Raw genomic sequence first — 21956 nt, 5'->3', positions numbered from 1 at the left:
TGCATGTGGAAATTTTTTTTAAAGTTTTGAAATCAAATTTTTCAATTCAGATTTTTCTTTGACTGAAATTGCTCACGGGTAGGACGACAGTATGTGAGGCTCGTTCCTGCCTGGAGAGCAGGACCTGGCACGGTCTCCTGTCCACTTTTATCTCCCTGCTGTTGTGTTTTCTGCTGGGTTTTAACTACACGGGGTGAAAGTTGTACGATCATCTTGTCACATTCTTTGCAAATGTTAGGTTATGCCTTTCAGCAAGGTGTGGAGAGTTGAAACTTTCCAGGGGGATGGTCGTGACTGAAATGCCACAGGGCATATTGGCTTCCTCTGATCAAGTGTTTTCTCTGAAGTTTATTACGTTCATAGTAACAACAGCTTTTTTGTTACTTCTTTGTGGGTAAGCAAATTGCACAGTTTAGTCATATTACTACGTGATTTTTCTGTAGAAATTTCTGTTTTCCATGTAATTTTACCTATGTTTACATGGCTATATATGTCTTTCCTCTTATGGCAGTTTCTTAGATAGGTATATCGCAGGTGTAATGGCTATCAGTATTTAATTTCCGTTGAGTAATTGGGTGCAGTATGTAAATATTTGCTGTGCTGTAATTACTAATGTTTTTTCTTATTTTCTGGGTGGGATAAAGCTGAAAAATAACAGCCTATTCTGTATAATGTAATTTTTTTCTGTGATTCGATCCCCAGAAATATCGTTTGTATCAAAAGTATTGAAATCTGTTTTTCAAAATGAAGTGATTTTGTTCAATAAGTTAAAGGTATTTAAATTATATTTTAAATGATATTCAGCCATGCCTTGAGAGACACCTGCTATTACCTGGCAACCCGCCTTCACTCTCCCAGGTTGCCATGGACGCGCCGTCCTCTCTGCATGGCCTTCAGGCAGCATTGTGATCAATCAAAGTGTTTTATTTATCATATGGCAATGGCAACTTTATTTATAACGCACTTTCACACAACAAAGTTGACCAAAGTGCTACAAGTGTATCAGAATAAGAATAAATTCCAAAAATAAACTTAAAATCACATCTAAAGTACATAAAAATTCAAATAAATAAAATAGACTAAAATTAATCAAATAAAAAATAGAATAAAAGTAAAAAATAGAATAAAAAACAGATTAAAAACAAATGAAAAATGTCAACATATGCTGTACGAAAGGCCAAAGTAAACAAATGCTTATGGCAAGGCTCAGGTAACCTCCACATACCCAAAATATAAACAAGGGGAGAGGGGTAGTGAATAAAGTAAATGAAATATATATATGACAGAAGATAAAATATTATGATGAACAGTTTAGAAGGTCAGGCATCAGCTTTGACTGTCAACGGCAATTTTTAAGTATTTATTACTCTAAGTAGCATCATAGCAATGATGCTACTTAGAGTAATATTTCTTTAGGACCTGTCTGGTATTATGCATTAACTAAAGCGAGCCACTCAGGCTGTCATTTGAACCTATTTTTATTCCAATTGGAATTCATGGTAAAATGGACTTAGTGTGAAACACTGAATATGTGGCAGGGACGTCTTTGTGACTACATTTTCATGTCTGACATGATTGCAGTGATTTGGGCTCCTGGGTTGGCTGTTGTGTAACTGTCAGGGTTACATGGGATACACTTATTTCCAACATGCTGCCATGTCCCTCTTTAGCCCCCTGAAAAGCAAGTCAGTTCCCCCGAAGCCAAAAGAACAGTACTGCATTCCCAGTAGGAGATGAGAGTTTGTCCGTTTAGTTGAACTGACTGCAAATTTCTGCACCAACAGCACCATCAGGTCTGATAGTAACACTGGACCATTAGAGGAGTTTGATCTGAACGACATGGATGCCTTTTTTCGTCGGCACTTTAAGAAGAAGAAGAAGGCTAAGGCTAATGGGGTATTGGCCGCGTCAGACCCTTGGTCCTCACGGCCTGGTGTGGCTCTGTCCACCAGTAAAGCCCGACGCAGGTCCAGCACCAGTCTTCAATCGAACACCCAGCTGCACGAATCCCTCCCAGCCTCCGGGGGGCAGTGTTCTTGTGAGGGCCGGCTGCTGAACGGCTCTCGTCACGGACGCCGTCGCTCCAGCACCACCACTCCCATCCTGAACCGCCGGTTTGCCGTGCGTCATCGCGGCGCCGGCCAGCTGCACGCCATCGACGCCCATCTTCTGGGCTCCTCCATCCTGCTGGCCAGCTTGCTCCAGATCGCCAAGGAGGATGATGGTAGGACAGCGTTGGGCACAGTGCAGCAGGTGGTGGTCCGGGGCGCCGGGCCTGGCCGGGTCTCCTCCGGCTCCGAATCGGAGGTGGAAATGAACAGTCCATGCCCTGTCCGGAAGCCTGATCCTGGCTGCCAGGGGGACCGAGAAGAATCCGGAGAGGAGGGCATGTGGCAGGATATCGACACTTTCGTAAACCTGCCCCTGGTGCCCCTGAGCCGTATCCCTTCCTCATCTCGTGTGCGTGGGGAGTGGCCAGCCTACAGAAAGAGATGGAGGCTAGGAAACGCCCAGCCGCGACGCCGTCGCTGGAATCGCAGGACTTTCCGTGCCCACCGGGCCCTGGCCCGTCCCCTGACGGGAGTCTGTGGCCGTCCTCAGCTGGAGACGTGGAGTGGGTCCCTCTCGTATGTAGATCCTCGCTTCCGTCGGCATGCGACCGTTCACCCGCAGTGAGCGAAAGCAGGAATGCAGGTCCACTGCTGATGCATGCAGAATGCCGCAGTACTCCGTTTGTGTGGAGCTGTTGGTCAAAGTCAGAAGTCAAAGTATCTTTTATTGTCCACTTAAAATATATGTTGCTTGTCTCACACTGAGGTGAAATATCATTCTCGATGGTTATACAGTCAGCCTGCATCTTACGTGTCTGAACGATGGCAGTTCGAAAATGACCGTACTGTAATGTGGATGAGCAATGTTTTCTGTATTTTTTTCCCTAAAAAATACAGGATAACAACTACTGTGCTGTTTTCACACAGAATTTACATTGTATAGGTACAGTTCTGTAATTTAGGGTTGATTTAAAGTAAACAACAGGTCGCAAATATGCGAAGTAAATAGGCGCTTTTATATAGGGGCTTGAACGTACGAGGTTTTGAAGTATCATGGTAGGTTGTGGAACCAATTGACCGCGAAAGATGCGGAAACACTGAAAAGTAATAAACAGAATATAAATGCTGAGACATAAACATGACATTTGAAGACATGTACACTGACATAGGCAAAAAGATCAACGATCTGATAACTGTTAACTACCTGATTGGTGGGGGAAGATTGTGCAAGTTTAGTTTTGTACAGTGCTCACAGGAAGTCTGGGGTCGCTTGCTTATTTATGTAAAAATGTTGCAAATTTATTGGTCTCATAACAAAAGTCCATTGACAAGCAGTGTGTAACAAATCTGAACAGAAATTTTCTTTTTATTAAGTGTCAATATTTTTGACTGAGTCATTCAGTTACATTCTTGTCATTTTGCTATGAATTGCTTTCAGAGGGAGATACTGAACACAAATGTTTGGTCTTTCGTATTATTGCTAAGGTGTTACCCAATGATACTGTTTGTCAATGAACTTCTTGACTCAGAACAGCTTTTTTTGAACTATAATTTTGGTTTCAATTTATTACTGTTTGAAATTATTGTTTTATTTAAATTACAGGTTGTTTCTAATGTGATATACTGTATATTCATTAATTATTTTTTATAAATTTTGTTTTGTAGTAATTATTTTTATAAAGCCAATAAATCTGCAATATTATTACTGAATTAAGCAAGTATCCCAAGACTTTCTGTGAGTGCTGTATTTCTGAAACTAGTATCTACTAATATATTGTAAATAGAGAGCCTGCAATACTTACAGAATGCAGAGGTGAAATTATGCTGGATAACGGCTTTGCAAATGGCATCAGTTTTCTGAGCTAATGGGGGAAAAGTCTGTGTTTATAGCGTCACCCCACCCCTGACTCCCAGCGCCGACTCTGTCCTGCCCCTCCCAGCTCAGCCACATTACCCAGAAGGCCCTCTTTACGAGGACATACTCCTGGGAGTAAAGCTAGTCTTCCAAGACCTCTAACATCTCCGCTAGCTCACCAATCCTCCACAGATTCCCTGTCCGTTGAGTGTAATGGCAGAATCTACTGGTCCCCCACGATGAATTTTGCTGGCCCACAAACCAATCGGGAGAATGCAGTGTATGCCAGATGGCCAGTGCAGCCCTGCCCCCCTCCCTTTGAGTGTAAAATCACATTTTCCAAGTGTTTCCAAGAAAACGTCATTTGCGTTTTGATTGTTGTTGGACTGTTTCCAAACTGGTTGTACAGTTGGCAACTTAATGAATGTACACTGACTCTACATGTTGCTCAGTATAATGAAATATGACTTATGAACCTGTTTTAGACATGAGTGTTGCTTATCAAAAGGGAAATATCACTGATTCAGTTAAGCATTCACCTTAATCATCCTACATGCTGTTTGGTCTCTTTTCTGTCCCAAAACTGTTACTTTGTTACTCTGTCCCAAATGCCAGTCTTTCCCAACCCCGTCCCTCCCAGCTCTCTGCCAGACAGTCCACGTTTTTGCTCCCTCCCAGCCGCCAGAGCAAACATGTGGACCGTCTGTGGTTCACCAGTGACCGGATTGGGGAAACGCTGCCATAGGCCATATAGACCCACCCTGCCACCCTGGTTTTCCTCTCTGCTCCCCTGAAAAATGGTTATTCTAAATGGGGGCTAAGGGTACATTTCTGGAATCACCCCTGCTCTGTGCACAGAACCTGTTTTTTTATATATATATATAAAAACATATATATATATATATATATACAGTATATACATACAGACACACACACACTTAAAGGGGAGAAAAAAGTACATTTTATATATATATATATATATATATATTGTCTTGTTTATATATATATAAAATTTCCCCCTTTAAGTATACATGATCCTTGTCCAGCTAAACCTGGATGCGGTTTGGAACGGGCCATTAAAGGTGCATCTTCCTGTGTTGTTTTAGGAAAGCCATCACCAAGTCGAACCATCAGCACCTAGCAGCCCAGCCCAGCGCCTTGGCCGTGGGGAAGAGTGACCCGGGTCGGGAGATCCGCTGCACCGTGGACTGGAGTGTGAGTGGCTGCCCCAACCTGTACTGAGTCTAAGAGACCCAAAAGTACCATTCAAGGTTGTGTGGAATTAAAACAAAAATGCATCACTTGTTGACTTCATTGCCTGTATGTTATATTTTTTAAAATTTGCAATTCTTGCCCAAGTGGACTTAAGTGGCAAGCATAGCTGAGACCCAAGATGTACATATTTGCACTCTGCGGGAACTTGATTTCTAACAGCACATATTGTCTTGTTGAATATATTTCTAGAAGGATTGCCTGCCTCCTGTAGTGAAACAAGCCAAGTAACGTGGTAGCTAGGATTGTAAGTGATTTAAAGGGCATCATGCCCTTTGACTTCAGGGTTTATTCCCAACCAGATCAGTAAAGTGGCTGTTTAAACTCGTCACTCCTTGTTTATTTACACTTTAGGTAAATTGTTTCGCAGCAGTATTGTAATGGTGGGGTCTTGCACCCAGCTAAGTGTCCTCCTTGGCCTCCTCTACATACACGTTCGATTTCTAGTGCATCATTACTATTGGCTCTGTTTGTCGAAGATACTGTATTCTTTCATTGTGCATGTGATGAACACAATAATGTCAAGTCTCCTTGCCTTCCCCGTGTTAGCCCATGTTGCCACTACAGCTATGCAGAAATGTAAATTTCCAAACTCCCCCGACCCCAACCCAGACCGACATCATTTAAGGAGACCCCACATTTTTTTTGACGGCTCACTGTTTTTACTTAATTTTATAGTTTTTTTTTTTAAATCACCCTTTATATTGCAGCTAGGTTGACTTGTATCAGTGTACAAGTGAAATTACAAATTACAATAATTAAACCATTAACTGCAATTATTAATTCTGACATTGATGTAATTTACAAGGGACAGGATGAAAACGTGCTTTCCTTGCCAGACAGTCCACATTTTTGCTCCCACCGGGAGCTGGGAGGGAGCAAAAATGGAGTGTCTGTGGAACCAGCTTGGGAGATACTGGGCTAGGGAGAGCTTTTGGCTCGTGGTTTGTATATAATGAAAACCAGCTGTACGCCGATCTGACTACACAGTGGGGCAGGAGTAACAGGAAAAAGCTGTAAAGAAGGCAATAGAGAGGCTGCATTTCCATGTCATGCTGAAATATAGCTGCCTGTGTAGAAAATGGGGGCCCATCCATGTTTAAAGCAACATCTCTGTTTATGCATCCACTTGTCTTCCAACCGCTCATGCTGGTGAAGATTGCAGCCAGGCCTGGGGGCTATTCTGGGCCGCAGGGTGCACATGGCTGGGGTAAACCCTGGATGGATGCCAGTCACAATCTATTTATAAAGATAAATATTTCCCTGAAGCTTCTCATGCACTTTTCTCAAATTAGTCTGCTCCCCTTCATTTCAGTGATGATTTTTGTGCGTACATATTCTAACTGAAATCCCATTTTTTCAAGTGCATTGTCTGTAAAGTTCTTTGTGTTTGTGAAGTTCTTCTATCTTTGTGTAAATTCTAACAATTTGTCACTTATATAAATGTATGTTTATGCCACACGCTGTAAATTGGATGAGGCGCCTCTGAAAACTTGGCCAGCGTAGCGTTCGACAGATCTGCTCCCGGCCATGATGCGTGCTTGAACTGACGCCTTTGTACTTTTGTAAATATTCCGCTCGTGTAGGAGGGTGCCCTGTATGGAGAACACATCTGGTTCGAGACCAGTGTCTCTGGAGAATCCTGCTACGTGGGAGAGCAGAATTGTGTGGCCAGGACGCTGGTGAGTCAGATGATTTACATCTCTCGTGAATAACTGTCATCAGAGCGTTTTACAACTCTGTAATGGACAGTTCCATTTTACAACGGACAACTACAGCCTACCTCTTGAGCTGGCAACTGGTGTAATTTGAATGTAAAATGATCTCACAATAGGTACACCACATCAAAGACCTGACTGTCTAAGCCAGTTGCATTATTTGCAGTGCTTCCTGTTCCTAGGAAATGTTCTTGCTTAGACATTGTGTAAACAGTGCCATCTATTGATTACTATTGGTGTTGCATTAATACAAAATTTGAGTAAGCCTTGCAGATCAGTGGTTTTCAAACTTGTTGGGCCAAGGACCACCAAACCAAATCAGTCAAGTACCTCATGGTTAAAAAGCCCCACAGTAACCTGAATCACCGTGACATATTACCATGGTCTTCTCACGCACCCCCTGAGGTATCTGAATACCTGAGATAGGTGGCTTGTGGTTTAAACCTTTGATTTGCTATCTGCCATTTACATGATCTCCCTGTGTTCATATTGGTTTCCTGTGGATGCTTTGGTTTCTTTCCACAGCCCAGAGGCTTGTGGTTTATGTGGTTATAGCTTCTCCTTAAATTCGCTTGTGTGTATTTCGTCTGGTTCATGAGTAGTACCACAACCTGCATTGTGCCCGGTGACCCGTGGCATCCTGTCCAGCGCGTGCCCTGCCCCCTGCTCTGTGCGTCATGCAATTCCTGCATTGGGTTCTTCTCTCACTCCAAATCCTGCAGTGAACATCTTGGTCTTGAAAAGTGGATGTACAGAGCAGGAATGCTCTAGAACCTGTGCTCTGAAATGTCTCTGATTTGACTGTTAGCATTTAATTTGTTTTCTGAGTAAAAAAAGAAAACATCACTCGGCTGAGTTTTTTTTTCCATTTCTTTTCATCACAGCAAAAGTCGGCAGCACGGAAGAAGTGTGGTGCTTGCAAAATCGTGGTGCACACTAATTGCATCGAGCAGTTGGAGAAGGTAAGCATGGAAGACGGGTAGTGATGTGGGAGGCCACTGGGGCAAGTTAACCACAACGTCTGTATTGCAACGTGCAGCTGAAAGAACAAGTAGGATCTCTTTGAAAGAACCTGAAAAAACCCAAAATAAGCAGCCGAACATACAGTGATCGCCGAGTCTGGGGCTGATTGCTTAAATCTGTAAAAATGTTACAAATGTCTTTGTTTCATAAGAAAAGTCCATTGACAAGCAGTGTTTAACAAATCTGCACGTATCTTTTGCACAGCCATTTTCATTTTAACTGTCATATATATTTTTTTTTTTGAATGACTCATTCAGTTCTGTTCTTGCCTTTAAGCTATTAATTGCAATTGCACTCATTAGCACCCAGAGGGATACTAAACAATATATAAATAACAATTATAGGATGCAATTATTCTCATTGAAAATGTGATCAGCAGTAGACTAAAAATGCAGTATTTCCCAGATAATTTAGCAAAGTTTTTTCTTTTTTTAATTGCTGATTAATTGTGACTGGTAAACATCACAGACTTCTATATCTAACTGACTGGTTTCTAATGTGTATATGGAGCGAATACCTATGTCTTTCAAAATTTCAACAATCCCACTTCCATTGGGAAAGGTATTTTCTTTTGAAGAATAATCTAATATGCTTGTTGGATTTTGTGTGTGGCAAATGCAGCAGCTTAAAAGCATGAACAAATGAGCAATTCACAGACTACAGGCAGTTCAGGAGAAGTGTGTGGAATGCTGAAGTGCTTTCCTTCTTCCTTGAAATGTTCTGTTTTTATTTGCAAATACATTGACTTTACGTATGTAAAGGAGGTTTATTAAATACTTTCCATAGTTGCCTAACCAATAATAAGTGCGTGAAAGGAAAGATGAAATATTTAGGAAACTATCTAAAAAGCAGTATTTGAGAAATTTTATTGACAAATGAAAACAGAAATAATATAAAAACTGACTCAGCCAATTTTTGCTGCCCTTCTCAACATGTAAATGAGATAATTGTTCTTCTTTTTAAAGGGCAGCTTGATTAAAGCTGAGCTGTCAGAAAGGATGTAAACAGGAGGTGTAAACACCCCTTCTTGGAAAAACTGCAATAGAACCTTCCGTTTCATAATTGGCTAATATTAACCTTTTGACGGGGGAGCACACAATCAGGCAGAACGAGAGTATATGACCATGTTATCTGTTAATACATTACTCCCACAACTGAATTTCAAAATACAAACATCTCTGTGAATGCATTCCAAATGCACAATATCCTGTCTTTTATAAATAATAAGCAATTATACTGTACAAAATACTTGGCATGAAAAGTATTATTGAGATTAGAGCAATAATTTATACTGCATTTAGCCCTTATACCTGACATATAACATAATTCTCACTCCTAGAATATTTTTATTTCCATAAAGCCTTATAAATGTTTAATAATTATCCTATTTTTTATATTTTTATAATTAAACTGAGAACCAGTCACAGTGCAGACCTTCTCCAGAGAGGGATTCATATTTAGCATATATTTTGGTTCCTTCACGCTTACCACTTGAACATTTAACCTGTAAGATGCAGTTTTAGCACCAGCAGAATTGTCACTCAGGACCTGTGTGAACTTGTGTTCGTCCCCCCCCCCCCAGCTGGCGAACAGTGAACAACTGACTCCAGTAGAAATTCTCCATGACCAGCTTATGAAAGACCCATCCTGTCGAGTGAGACACTTCTGTTATACTCTGCTGGACTGGCTCTAGAAAAAAAAATGAAAATCTTTCCAGCAAATAATGGGATCCTCTTGATGCGTGTCGTCCTGGGCTGGGTAGCTCGTTTTATTCCGGCTCTTTCTCCCGCGTATCTCCTGCGGCACGTCTGTCCTGCAATCGCTGGTTTCCCTCAGGGACTTAAACGAGCTGAAGGGTGCGCTCCTTTACTCTACACCTTGTCCTTCCTCTAAATCTTGCTTTACTAATTGCAGGGAATGTGTGTTTACTGTTCTATGCTGATCTCAAACTTGGCTAATGCATGTTTGGTGTAATTAAAATCCTTGTTTTCCTCCCAATTTTGGCCCCAAACATTAAGGGAAGATGATCAACAGACATTACAAAGCTAGAATGTGTAAAATGTTGATTAAAAATTTCTGTGGTTGCTGTACCTGGGCATCCAGAAGATTATGGGCTTTGGATTCCATCTGAGACAGAGATGCAGCTTTACTGGTTTTTCACTTTATAACACTCCAGACCTCTGATTGGATAAGGCTGATTTTTTTTTTTTTAAATCACTGTCTAACCTATAATCTCTTTTGGAATTGACCATCTGGGACTATAACTAATCCTTTTTTCAAAATCCAGCTTTGAGTGTGGAAGGAGCATTTTGATATGCCATATGTTACCTTTTGCAGATAATCTAACAGTATATGGACGTCTGATTTTCCTTTTTAGATAAATTTCAGATGTAAACCATCGTTTAGGGAATCTGGATCAAGAAATCTTCGCGAGGTAAACCTTTTTTTTTTTTTTTTTAAAAGAAAAACTTTTTGAACGTATGTGAGGTTTACTACAGTTACGTTCCATTAGGGGGCGACATACACACAATTATTCATAAAGGCGCGAATATCTGTAGAACCGTCAAATTTAACTAACGAACATGGTCAAGTTGCGTAGTAATGTTAGCAGTGCTTTTCTTAACGAATTGTTATTTTTAATAACAATTGTGTACTTGTGTTAGAGTTGCTTCCCTATAATTAACGGGAAAAATTAAAAATACAGAAACATACATACATATATAGTTCTTAGCTGAGCATTATTGAATATCACTCTTCCTAAATAAAAACAGATTAAACAAACAGTGGGTGACACAGCGGGGGAATAATGAGTAAATGTAGAGCGTTTTTTTCCAACATCTGGTTTCCCGTTTTTAAAGTTTCCTTATGTGATACTGTCTGCAGAGAATACATGAAAATACATGAATACATGTCATGATGCTTGGAATTTTAAAAAAAGTGATTTAGAATGTCATGCTAAGCGTAAAGTAAAAGAATGCATGGAGGAAATTAGTTAAGATTTTTTTATTTCTAGAATAAGCTGAAATTTATTATTCAGTCCCAGATGATATATTAAAAATCTGGATTACAATAATTTGGTTAATTCTAGTCTGTCCACACATTTAGCAAAATTTACTTCTATAATATAACTGTACTAAGGATAAGTAACAGCTCAGTTAATCCAAGTAAATACACCTATTGTGTCAAACATACACCTCTTGTGCATTAAGCACAAGCCCTTCGAAGACACAACAGTGCTGTAGGTCATAGCTGGAAACAAATCTGGTCTTGTTTTAAGTGTGACGCCTTGCATTTGCCAAAGCATGAATTTAGTTAAGAGTGCAGGTTTTGGTTTGCCTGTCTGCTGCAGCCCTGAGGGGTGGCTCTTTGGGGCTGTGACCTGATCTCAGATCTGTCTGCCGCAGCCCTGAGGGGTGGCTCTTTGGGGCTGTGACCTGATCTCCGATCTGTCTGCTTGCAGCCACCCATCGTCCGCCACCACTGGGTCCACCGGAGGCGCCAAGATGGCCGGTGTCGGCAATGCGGAAAGGTGGGGGGGGGGGGCGCCGGGGAGCAGAGAGAAGCCGTCAGAGTGGCAGAGAGTGTCGTGTGACACTCAGCTGCTCTTTGGAGTCATAAGGCTTGGAAACAATCTGATTAGTTTATGTAAATTTGTTTTTTTACAGGGCTTTCAACAAAAATTTGCATTTCACAGTAAGGAAATAGTGGCCATAAGCTGTTCTTGGTGCAAACAGGCAGTAAGTCACAAACCTGAATGTTTCTGAGTATGGGAGGAAGTGCAGGTTTATCTGTGTGTGTGTGTGTCTGTGTGTTTATGTAACTATTATATTTTGGGGACCATATTTCCCCACAGTGTGATAAAGACCTGTTATTTTGACGTTGTGGCAAACATTTTTTCAGTCCCCACAAGGGGAAACTTCCATAGGAAACAAACAATGTGCAGTCAAAAAACTAAAAATGTCAAAAGTCTTGAATTTTGTTTGGTTACTTATGGTTAAACTTAGGGCTTAGGGCTGGGTAGGGGTTAAGGTCGTCATAGCTGGGATTGGGGTTAAGCCCACAAAAGTGAATGGAGAGTCCCCATAAAGATATAAATACGTGGACTGTGTGTGTGTGTGTGTATTTGTGTTTTTTCATATCTGTACATGTGCATTTCTGTGTGAATGATGATTGGCCATCCTCAGAGTTACTGACCGCAATACTTCTCTTACGCACCATGCAGTATCACAACAAGGTCACATGCTTCATGCTGCAGCACATAGGGGAGGCGTGTTCTCTGGGGGCACACGCCTCCGTCATCGTGCCCCCCACCTGGATCATACGTGCCCGAAGACCACAGGTAACCTGCCTGGCCACTCCTTATACTCTCACGGTGTAATAGTTCTCTCTGGTATTTCTTATTTTTTTGGTTTGCTTACTCTACCATTTCTGTGCTTGCGGTGTAGACCTCGCTGAAATCAAGCAAAAAGAAGAAAAGGACTTCATTCAAGCGCAAGTCCAGTAAGAAGGGAGCAGAGGTGAGGTTCTGGTGTATATACTCGCAGAAATTTGCAGGATTACCTGGATTTAAATGCCCCGGAGACATGCCGTCATTTACCTCGACATGACAGCGAAAAATCAAGAGAACTGCTTGCTTCTATCAGCAAAAAGTGGAACCCCTTCAAAGTGTCCCATAAATGACACTTTGCTAATGCAGGCTGCTTTGGCATACATTACCCAACAGCCCCACTTAGACACATTATCATAACCTTTGCCCCTCCCTCAAAAAAAAGTTTGTGAAAGTGAGTCTGGAATACAGGTGGCCCACAGGTATTATAATTAGGGCACCTTGCACTGTGGAAGATTTATGGAGCATCCATTACGGATAAAGCAGTACTAGGTTTGTGTCTGTGTTGATGTAGCCGACTGTTCAGAGGCCAAGGATGTCTAGCTCATCAGTATGCCACTGAAGAGTCCCTGGGCCCTAGTGCTGGGTTCATCCCTGCAGAAGCTGGAAGCAACCCACATTAGGCCAGTCGCGTAGAGCGGTCCACAATGCCTGCCCACGTATGTCACTGCGCAGCTGCTGCGTGTGGGAGGAAAGCTGGTGCCCGGGCAGATGCGCATGCATGCGTGTATGCTCGCACACATACAAGCACATTTTTGTTTTCTCTAAGACTAGAGGTGGATAGTTCAGGTCCAGAAAGTAAAAATCCAGGCCAAGATTTTGTTTTAACCATCCAGTTGAGTATAAAGAGTTGCAGTCACAGAGTACTCAACTGGTTGGTTGGAAGAAAATCTTGGTCTGAATTTTTACTCTCTGGAGCTGAAATTCCCATTTCTGTCTAAGACGAATGTTTCGCATTGATGGAAAGTTGCCTTAATAGACCTTCAACCATCCTTATTTTGTGGGACACAACAATGCTTTATATTTAACATTATGTAAGATGTAGAAGTACAAAGAGACACTAATGATGGATGAAGTCAACATTCAGGTCAATGATTGACTGAGTTAATGATGTGTTCTGGTTAGACCACTGATGAGGTCACTAGTGATTGACACGTCAGGACATGCAAGCATCCATGGTAGAAAACCATAAGCAGACATAGTGTGGAGCACAATGACATAAACACATACGTGCTTCTGTCCACGTGTGTAACCTCTAATGCTCCAGGGCCTGGTCGATCCTGCTCAACTGCATATAACTTTCATGGATGAATAAAAGCATCGGCTAAGTAAATAAATTAAATATAACTAGAGCTGGGCAATTCAGGTCCAGAGAGTAAAAATCCAGGCCAAGATTTCGTTTCAACCAACCGGTTGAGCATAAAGAGTCACAGTCACAGAGTACCCAACTGGTTGGCTGAAACAAAATCCCAGTCTGGACTTTTACTCGCTGGACCTGAATTACCCAACTCTGAATATAACCATGCAAGTACTGTGTTCCATAAGCATATAATCACGTAAGTATAATTTTCCATACGTACATATGAGTAACAATGGAAGTACAACGTACAATAAGCATATAAACCGAAATTGCCAGGTTCGATTAGCGTGGAGATGTATGGGTTCTGTGCTGCAGAGACATGCCAGTGTGTGAGTTCTGTCCTCCATACTGGCTGCTTTGCATGCAGATCAGCAGGAGCACAGACACTGTGCATGTGTCAGTAATGACAGGGGCGTCCTGCTCGCTACATCCCACTGAATTTCTGCCACTGCCTTCGCATTTATTTTCAGGATGAAAAGATCCAGCAGAAAAGCCACTGTCTGCAACCTGGCATATGCTCTAATTTATATGTTAGTTTCTTGAGTGCGTCTTGGTGAAGGCTGGGAGATGGTACTACCAACATCACCTTGCTAACTTTGTTCTTTGTTTGAATAATGCATGAATAATCGGTCACTGAGTGTGGGCTGATAGTGAAGTTTATTATCTGTGGCAAACTTCACTTGATAGATGAGTTTTGCTTTGGCCAGTAGACCCGAGTGAAGCGTCTGTCCAGAGTACCTGCTGCATGTCTGTAATCATCACAACCCTAATACTCCCCCCCCCCCCCCCCCCCACTGTCTGTCCTTCCCAATGCAGGAGACACGATGGAAGCCCTTCATAGTCAAACCGATTCCTTCCCAGCATTTGAAGCCTCTGCTGGTGTTTGTTAACCCTAAGAGTGGGGGAAATCAGGTGAGCCTCAGAACCACACCTTCATGAAATCCGGGGGGAGGGGGGGCGGGGGGCGGAGCTAATCCCATGTAGCATAGGTCATACTTGAATGGATGCCAGTCCATTACAGAACACACACAGTTATGTATAATGAGCAATTCAGAGATGCCAGTTCAGCTAAATGCATCCAAAATAGCACGGGATATGCAAACTACACAAACATATGGGGAGTGAAATTCAAATTTCCAACCTTGGTTGTGTGAGGTGACAGTGCAACCCACTGTGTCACTGTGCTACTGTGTTACACATTACAGCGTACCGTCAAAGTTCATGTACAAATCAATTTACTAAAGTAAAATCTGGACTTTTCCATAATCCCTTCCAGTATTTGTGCTTGAAAGATGGATGGATGTAAATCTGAATTTTGTTCAGTACATTGGAGTATAAATATATGATTTATCCCCCATGTACATTTTTATACGGGTTAAATACCTCCTTACTCCTGCAGTGCCCCTGGTGGCCACTCAGCAGATCATCTATTAGCCAGGACTGCATTTACTCTCCCAGAATTTGGAATGAATCTCACATCATTGGATTTACTGCTTACTGTCTTTAATATACTTTGGATTATAGGTTTCCAGGTTTAAGAATAATGTTTGCACTTGAAATTTCCCCAGAGACTAAATAGTTTAACAGCAAATAGTTTCTGTCATTGAGTGTGTGGCGTCGGGAGAACTGAACAGGCATCTGGGACAGCCACAGTGTTGTTTACGAAAATGCTTGACAACAAGCATTGTGGAAGAGTGCAAGTTATTTTCATGAGTGAAAATGATTCATACAACTAAAAAAAACATGCTATTTGTATTTGAACTGGTAAAGAATCTGATCCCTACTCTGCTTTTTGAGTGACGAGGGTAATAACGGAGTGTCATGATTGAATTCTTGACATCTTTGCTCAGACGAAGCACGTTCCTCATGATTTTACTCATGGTCTCATTTCAGGGAACAAAGATTATCCAGACCTTCTTGTGGTGCCTCAATCCCCGGCAGGTGTTTGACTTGAGCCAGGGAGGACCTAAAGAGGGGTAAGAGTATGATGGTGTTGGTATTCTGATACTGACAGTCAGCCATCGGATAGGGTTACAGGTTCGAAGGGTTAGTCAGTAATTCCTGTCATTGAAAAAGGTCTCACTAAGTGTGGCATTCAGTGCAGGCCAGGCTTCAGGTTGCCATTACCGATGGAGATGACTCTGGCTTTTTAGAAGGCTCTCACTGCGTTGCTTTGGCAACGGTGCTGGGAGAGGAAATTTTGGCAGTGGCAGAGAGGGGCCTTCACTATTTACTGGCTGATTATGTGCTGTGTGTTTCCATCACAGTGAAACTGGACTCGTATCATGTTAGCTTTTATCAGGCCAAAGTGATGATATGGGAACTAGAGCAATTTATGATTTTTTTTTTAACAAAATGTCATTTTTCACTGTAAACATGGACCTCTGTCCGTCTGTCTGTCTGTCTATCTATCTATCTGTCTGTCTATCTGTCTGTCTGTCTGTCTGTCTGTATATTTGTTTATTTAATCATTTCATAAGCTTGGAAGCACTGAATGTATTAAATTTATAAACAACTGGCACGTTTAGTTTATTTGTATGGTCGAACTGCATATTAATATCAAAAAGTATTTATTAGAGCACATTTAAAACAGGATAAGTCATCCCTCAGTTTGCCCGCATTTTTGAGGTGTTTTGCTTTTCTTTTCAAGGTTAGAAATGTACCGCAAAATTCCCAACCTGCGGATTCTGGCATGCGGTGGAGACGGAACGGTCAGTCTGAACGAGCGTTCAAATCGATAGATTATTATGGACCGGACCTTCAGGCATCGTGGCCTTGCTAATCATGATAATGATGGAACCAGATGCCAATGAAACAATGGCGAGCCAGCTAAAAAATAGAAGAAAATGACTATGTGCGACATAGTCACTATCAGCCTGTGATCTGTATTGACATTGACCATGATATTGTAGTGCTGTTCTTACCCCCCCAGCCACTGAAAACTGAATATTTACTGAATAATAGCCTCTTTCCTCTTGAAAGTTTGAGGGCTGGTGGTTAGTCGGGACTCTGCTTTAAGGTTCACAATTAAAAGTGAGTCCTGGTCCAGGGAATAGGATCAGAAATGGGTGCTGAGAGCAACAGGCAGCCAGCGATAAAGCAGAGAACTGGAAGAACCTTTTTAGACCAAATCATTAACCCAGAAAGATGTCACACAGTGCCATACAAATTAAGGTCCTACTTTGTATGGGCACTTAAGGGCTAATGTTATGCTATTTCACTATTCAGTAAGGTCATAAAACCATACTGTCCACTTAGACTGGGAGCTGCAAGACATGAATATATAATATGAAAAAGACAAATTTTCTACTTTTTTCAGTATATGCATTGTGGCAGGTGTCACTTTGTCATGCGCTTTTACAGTGAACCTGCAACTTTTATCAAAACCTGTTCTTTTTCCTGATTGTACCTGTGCATAGACAGGTTTTCTACCATGCCGGCTTTGATCAAGGCATCTAGAGTGAGGGATATGATTTTGTCATTCAATGATTGGTGATGATAACTGATGATGAGGAAAGAAGACTGATCATGGCACTGATTGGTCTGATTGATGCATCTGTGCATCCAATGGCTGAAGGTGGGCTGGATCCTCTCTACGCTGGACCAGCTGCAGCTGAGCCCGCAGCCTCCCGTGGCGATCCTGCCCCTGGGTACCGGAAATGACCTGGCCAGGACTCTGAACTGGGGCGGGGTGAGATAGCGCAGCTGTGCTATTTCTGTGGCATTTAAAAAAATATTTATTTTAGTAAAATCATTTATTTTATTTATGAGTATGATATAGCAAAGCTATGAGCTCTATATACAAGGTATAAGACAAAAAATTTAATGAATGACTTTTAACTGATGATCCCTTTTGGGCCTGGGAACTTCAAACTCAGTACAACAGTTTAGTTTTGAGATACTGTTTGTATCAGTTTTTTTTTTTAAATCTCCAAAACACTGATGAATTTTCTGATCTCTGTGAGCCAGCTAATAGGAAATGGTGTACTTTCCCAAATGTAGGGCAAAATTTAAGGACAGGTTTTTTTTTATACGAAACGTTTCAGTTATGGAGAAACAGTTATTTAAATATACCTGTATACCTTATGATTTGTGGCATTTTCCCTCTAAATTCACTTAGCGTTGTGCATAAGTCGAGATATGAAAACCTGAGAGAACCTATTTTTACTTTGAAAGCATATCGAGTATTTAATGTGCCGTTCAGTGATATCAAGCATTTGAGCAGATGCCGTTGTACAGAGTAAACAACCGGAGATTCTGCTTTTAGGGTTATACGGACGAGCCCATCTCCAAGATCCTGTCCCATGTGGAGGATGGGAACGTTGTTCAGCTGGATCGCTGGAACCTAATTGTGGAGCCTAACTTGGAGGCCTGCCAAGAGGAGAAGGATGAGCAGCAGACAGACAAGGTGGGTCTTAAACAGCCAAGCCACACTGTACAGTATGTACCACACCACTGGAAGTGTACGTGATAATGTAAGCGTATCGGTGTGTCGAATGAATGAATGAATGTTACATTCATGTAGAGCTTCTCAAGACACCCAAAGTGCTTTACAGAACCAGTGGGGAGCCCCCACCACTGTGTAGCCCCCACCTGCATGGTTCGACAGCAGTCATTCTGCGCCAGTCTGCTCGACCACACAGTAGCTAAGGTGGTGAAGGTGCAGGAGAGAATTCACCAATTAGATATAGGGGATGATTATGAGACCAGCTTTGAAAGGGCCGCAGTGGGCAGTTTAAGCCAGGACCTCGGGGCACCACCACTACTCTTTGAAAAGATGTCCAAGGATCATTTATGACCTCAGAGAGTCAGGACTTTTACATCTCTACTGAAGGATAGAGCAATTTTTACAACACAGTGTCCTCATCACTGCACTGGGGTCCACACAGACCACAGGATGGGATTCCCTGTTGGCCACACCCACTTCACTGTTGGCCACACCTACTTCCCTGTTGGCCACACCCACATCTCTCCCAGCACCACCCCAGCTTTCCTGATTGGCCTCCCATCCAAATAATGGCCAGGCCCAAACCTGCATAGCTTCAAGTGGTATGACTTTCAAATGAGATCACCGATTACATAGAGAATATACATTGAGAAACTTCTTAAACCCTGGTTGTGCACTAGAGGAAATCAGGAGCCCTGTCGTCAGCTACGGGATGAGCGAGGACGCGACAGGGTGCTCAGGTTGCCATGTCAACAGCGTCCTTATGGCAGCGCCGCGCAGGACAGCTGTTGTCACACATCTAGTGTCACTGGGCGTAGAGGAGAGATGCCTAACTGTGTCCATGAGAATGACAGCTAATCCACAGACACCCCCCCTTCCTTCTGGCTCTCTCAGACAGGTGGCCAGAGATCACCGGTTTGGGGAGGGCGTACTGCATAAAGCAGGGGCGAGATGGCCGCTCTGATGGTTTTTGACATGTAATTGACCCCATACAGACCTGTAATTAATAACACGCCAAACTGGATTGGATCAGAATTCCCACTGATGGGCAAACATAGCGAGCTGATGAGCCAGTGTTGCCATACAGCTGCAATTATTATTATTATTATGATGTAAAGTAGGGGCCATGGGACTAATTCCTGCTCCAAGATGTTGTTCAGACACAGCGCTGGGTGACATAATGCTCTCCAGACATCCTGTGCGGTTTTGCTGTAAAAAACGCGGTAGATGAGCTCAACCTTAATGATCTTCCCCCAACTCTGCTAGCATGAAGTATTGGACACATATTCCTCCTTGCTGAATCATTGCCTTTTCCCCTTAGCTTCCTCTTGACGTCTTCAATAATTACTTCAGCCTCGGCTTTGACGCACACGTAACTCTGGAGTTCCATGAATCTAGAGGTTTGTCTCAGCTTTTTAAATGAAACATTAAATGTAATCATCCATAATCCTGCTTTATCATCAAAATACTTTGCCAATGTATGTTACCTAAGAACATCAAATTAATACTTTTCATGAATGATGCATTACTGCCCCTTGATGCTGTGGTATATGTCAAAATACCAATACCTCTTTTATTTTACTGTGTATAACATATATTAATTCAAAATCACAAGTCCTCATACAGAGACACACATATATATGTGAATCTGAATGTTGAGGAAGGAGTTTTGTGCTTTAGGTCAGAGCAATTGAGTGATCCTTTTGAAAGATCTAAAGACACACTCATTCTGATTTATTTAAACCTTATTGATACTTTAATCAATATATGTAACACAATCTGAAACTATCTTCCTCCCTCTTTTCAGAAGCCAACCCAGAGAAATTCAACAGCCGATTTCGAAACAAGATGTTTTATGCGGGAGTAAGTGCACTGTTCCCCGTGAAATAAAATTCTGGCGCAAGCATCACTCTTCTTTTTCCATGAAGTTTGTTTGCTGATATTCTTTTCTTCTTTGTCTGCAGACTGCATTCTCAGATTTCCTTATGGGAAGCTCCAAAGACTTGGCAAAGCACATCAAAGTTGTGGTGAGTGGAATAACATTGAGTAAGAGATCCAGTTTGAATCTAATGGGTCGATGCTGTAATCAAGACCAAGATCGCCTTTGACACTTGATGAAATAATGGATATAATTGTAATTCATGAGAAGATTATAATGCTATAAATGCAAAACAATGTGAATCATCAAACCATTAACAGATGTTTTCCTCACCTGCTTGGCATTGAGGTGAGTCATTCCAAAATCATAAAAAAGTTGTCCAAGTCATTACCATGGTTACTGTATCATAATTTAATTCAATGCCAGTTTATCAGTTTTAATTTGCTTAGCCCAAACTGGAACTTGCTTACTCCAATGCAACAGGTTGACTTCTTCCTTGTTATAATTTTAATGAGAATTCAGCATCATTAGATGAATTCTGGAATATCAAACTTTTTTTATTTTCTGAAGCATACACTTAAGAACAGCAGGATATCAAATTATTTGGCCATTATGTGAACAGAAGGGGACAATATGATTTAATAAATGTTCGTAAATTCAAGAGACGCGATTAACAATCTTTCTTACTGGGATTGATTGCAAGTATGTAATGACTCAAAGAAACCAGAGTTAAGCTAAACAGTATTTAATTTAATACAGCTTGATGAACAGAAAATCTTAGGTCATTTCAAACTTCAGCTCTCTCTTTCCTAATTCCGTAATATACTACCAATATTTCCTATTCTCATCCCGCTAATCTTTTTTTCTGCTTAGTTACTACAAAGAACATTTGCTATATTACTTCTGTACTTGTAAAACAATTTTTAAAGTACTAATTTGAGTTTTTCCTATTCAGATTAGAAATAGGCCTTTGGATTCCCTCTTCACTATGCACATTTTATTAGACTTGCAGTATGAGTTTTTAAATACATAAATACTCGAAGTATGTAAATGTTTTGTTGTGCATTGCATCCTAATGAAGGTAAATGTTGTGGTTTTGTCCTTCCTCGCCAAATCAGAAGTGCACCTTAATAATACAGGTTTTAACCTAACTGTCCTGACTGAATCTGAAGGGCATCTTCCAAATGATCTCATCTTATGCATTACTATGCTGTTTGAAGCATTTTTCTATTGTCTTTTAATTTTCTTCAGTTTTGAAAGGGTTTGAAAAAAAATAAGGAATCTTATAATAAATAATAAATAAAATAAGTGGAAATTCAGTATTTGCGTTTCCTGCCCAAAATGTCGTACAGGCACTTGTTAGCCGCCTAATGTTCATTGGCCCTTCTGCACAGAAGTGTAGAATCCACCTCGCAGTCTGTCGGATCATGTTGTTTCCGAGGACCTGGTGTACTGCAGGATGCACCTCACTGTCCTTCATTTCTGCCTTTGCCAGTGTGACGGCACAGATCTCACCTCCAAAGTACAGGAGCTGAAACTTCAGTGCCTTGTTTTCCTCAACATTCCCCGGTAAGCTGCCCGGCTCCTTCGCCTCATTCCCCTCAGCTCTGTGTCATTCAGCAGGACTGCATGTGACACCAGAGCACTTTCTGTGTAAGACAGGCGTAACTACATCTCCCCATAGTCACCAAACAGAGCGCATCGCTGTTCAGGTGACGAGTGAGTTAACAACAGCTCCAGTGAGGCGTTATTGTACATTCTGGGAAGTGCCCGTTAATCAAAATTCACCTGTATTTTTATTGCTCAAATTTATCATAGTCAACCTGCAAACCTCTATAGATTATAGGCTTTTTTGGTCATATAGTAGTTTGTGCTCAGAATTTAAATGGACATTTTGGCTATTTTGTTTTTCTTTTCATGAATAGCGTTGTACTGTTGTATTCTTACATAAGGCTTTTCTGCCT

General features: G+C 41.5%; 1 protein-coding gene across 11 annotated transcripts in view; it reads left to right on the top strand.

The window, feature by feature from the left end:
- LOC111858227 (diacylglycerol kinase zeta-like) overlaps positions 1-21956 on the top strand; it is an 85717-nt gene that overhangs the window by 34737 nt on the left and 29024 nt on the right. For 5 of the 11 annotated variants that reach the window (XM_023839804.2, XM_023839808.2, XM_072718281.1 and 2 more), the window contains 18 exons: positions 5013-5121; positions 6765-6860; positions 7781-7858; positions 9502-9573; positions 10297-10353; positions 11380-11448; positions 11585-11656; positions 12142-12258; positions 12365-12436; positions 14483-14578; positions 15560-15642; positions 16317-16377; positions 17244-17357; positions 17934-18074; positions 19435-19513; positions 19921-19976; positions 20078-20140; positions 21488-21561. In XM_023839804.2, coding sequence (XP_023695572.1) covers positions 5013-5121; positions 6765-6860; positions 7781-7858; positions 9502-9573; positions 10297-10353; positions 11380-11448; positions 11585-11656; positions 12142-12258; positions 12365-12436; positions 14483-14578; positions 15560-15642; positions 16317-16377; positions 17244-17357; positions 17934-18074; positions 19435-19513; positions 19921-19976; positions 20078-20140; positions 21488-21561 — 1509 coding nt within the window. Of the gene's footprint in view, positions 1-1784; positions 2628-5012; positions 5122-6764; positions 6861-7780; positions 7859-9501; positions 9574-10296; positions 10354-11379; positions 11449-11584; positions 11657-12141; positions 12259-12364; positions 12437-14482; positions 14579-15559; positions 15643-16316; positions 16378-17243; positions 17358-17933; positions 18075-19434; positions 19514-19920; positions 19977-20077; positions 20141-21487; positions 21562-21956 lie in introns of all 11 variants that reach the window. The other 6 variants (XM_023839801.2, XM_023839798.2, XM_023839802.2 and 3 more) reach the window with 3 other exon arrangements.

The sequence above is a fragment of the Paramormyrops kingsleyae genome, chromosome 11, assembly GCF_048594095.1.
Source record: "Paramormyrops kingsleyae isolate MSU_618 chromosome 11, PKINGS_0.4, whole genome shotgun sequence".
Classification (NCBI taxonomy): Eukaryota; Metazoa; Chordata; class Actinopteri; order Osteoglossiformes; family Mormyridae; genus Paramormyrops; species Paramormyrops kingsleyae.
Note: the sequence above shows the minus strand (reverse complement) of the source record. Positions and strands in the feature narration are given on the sequence as shown.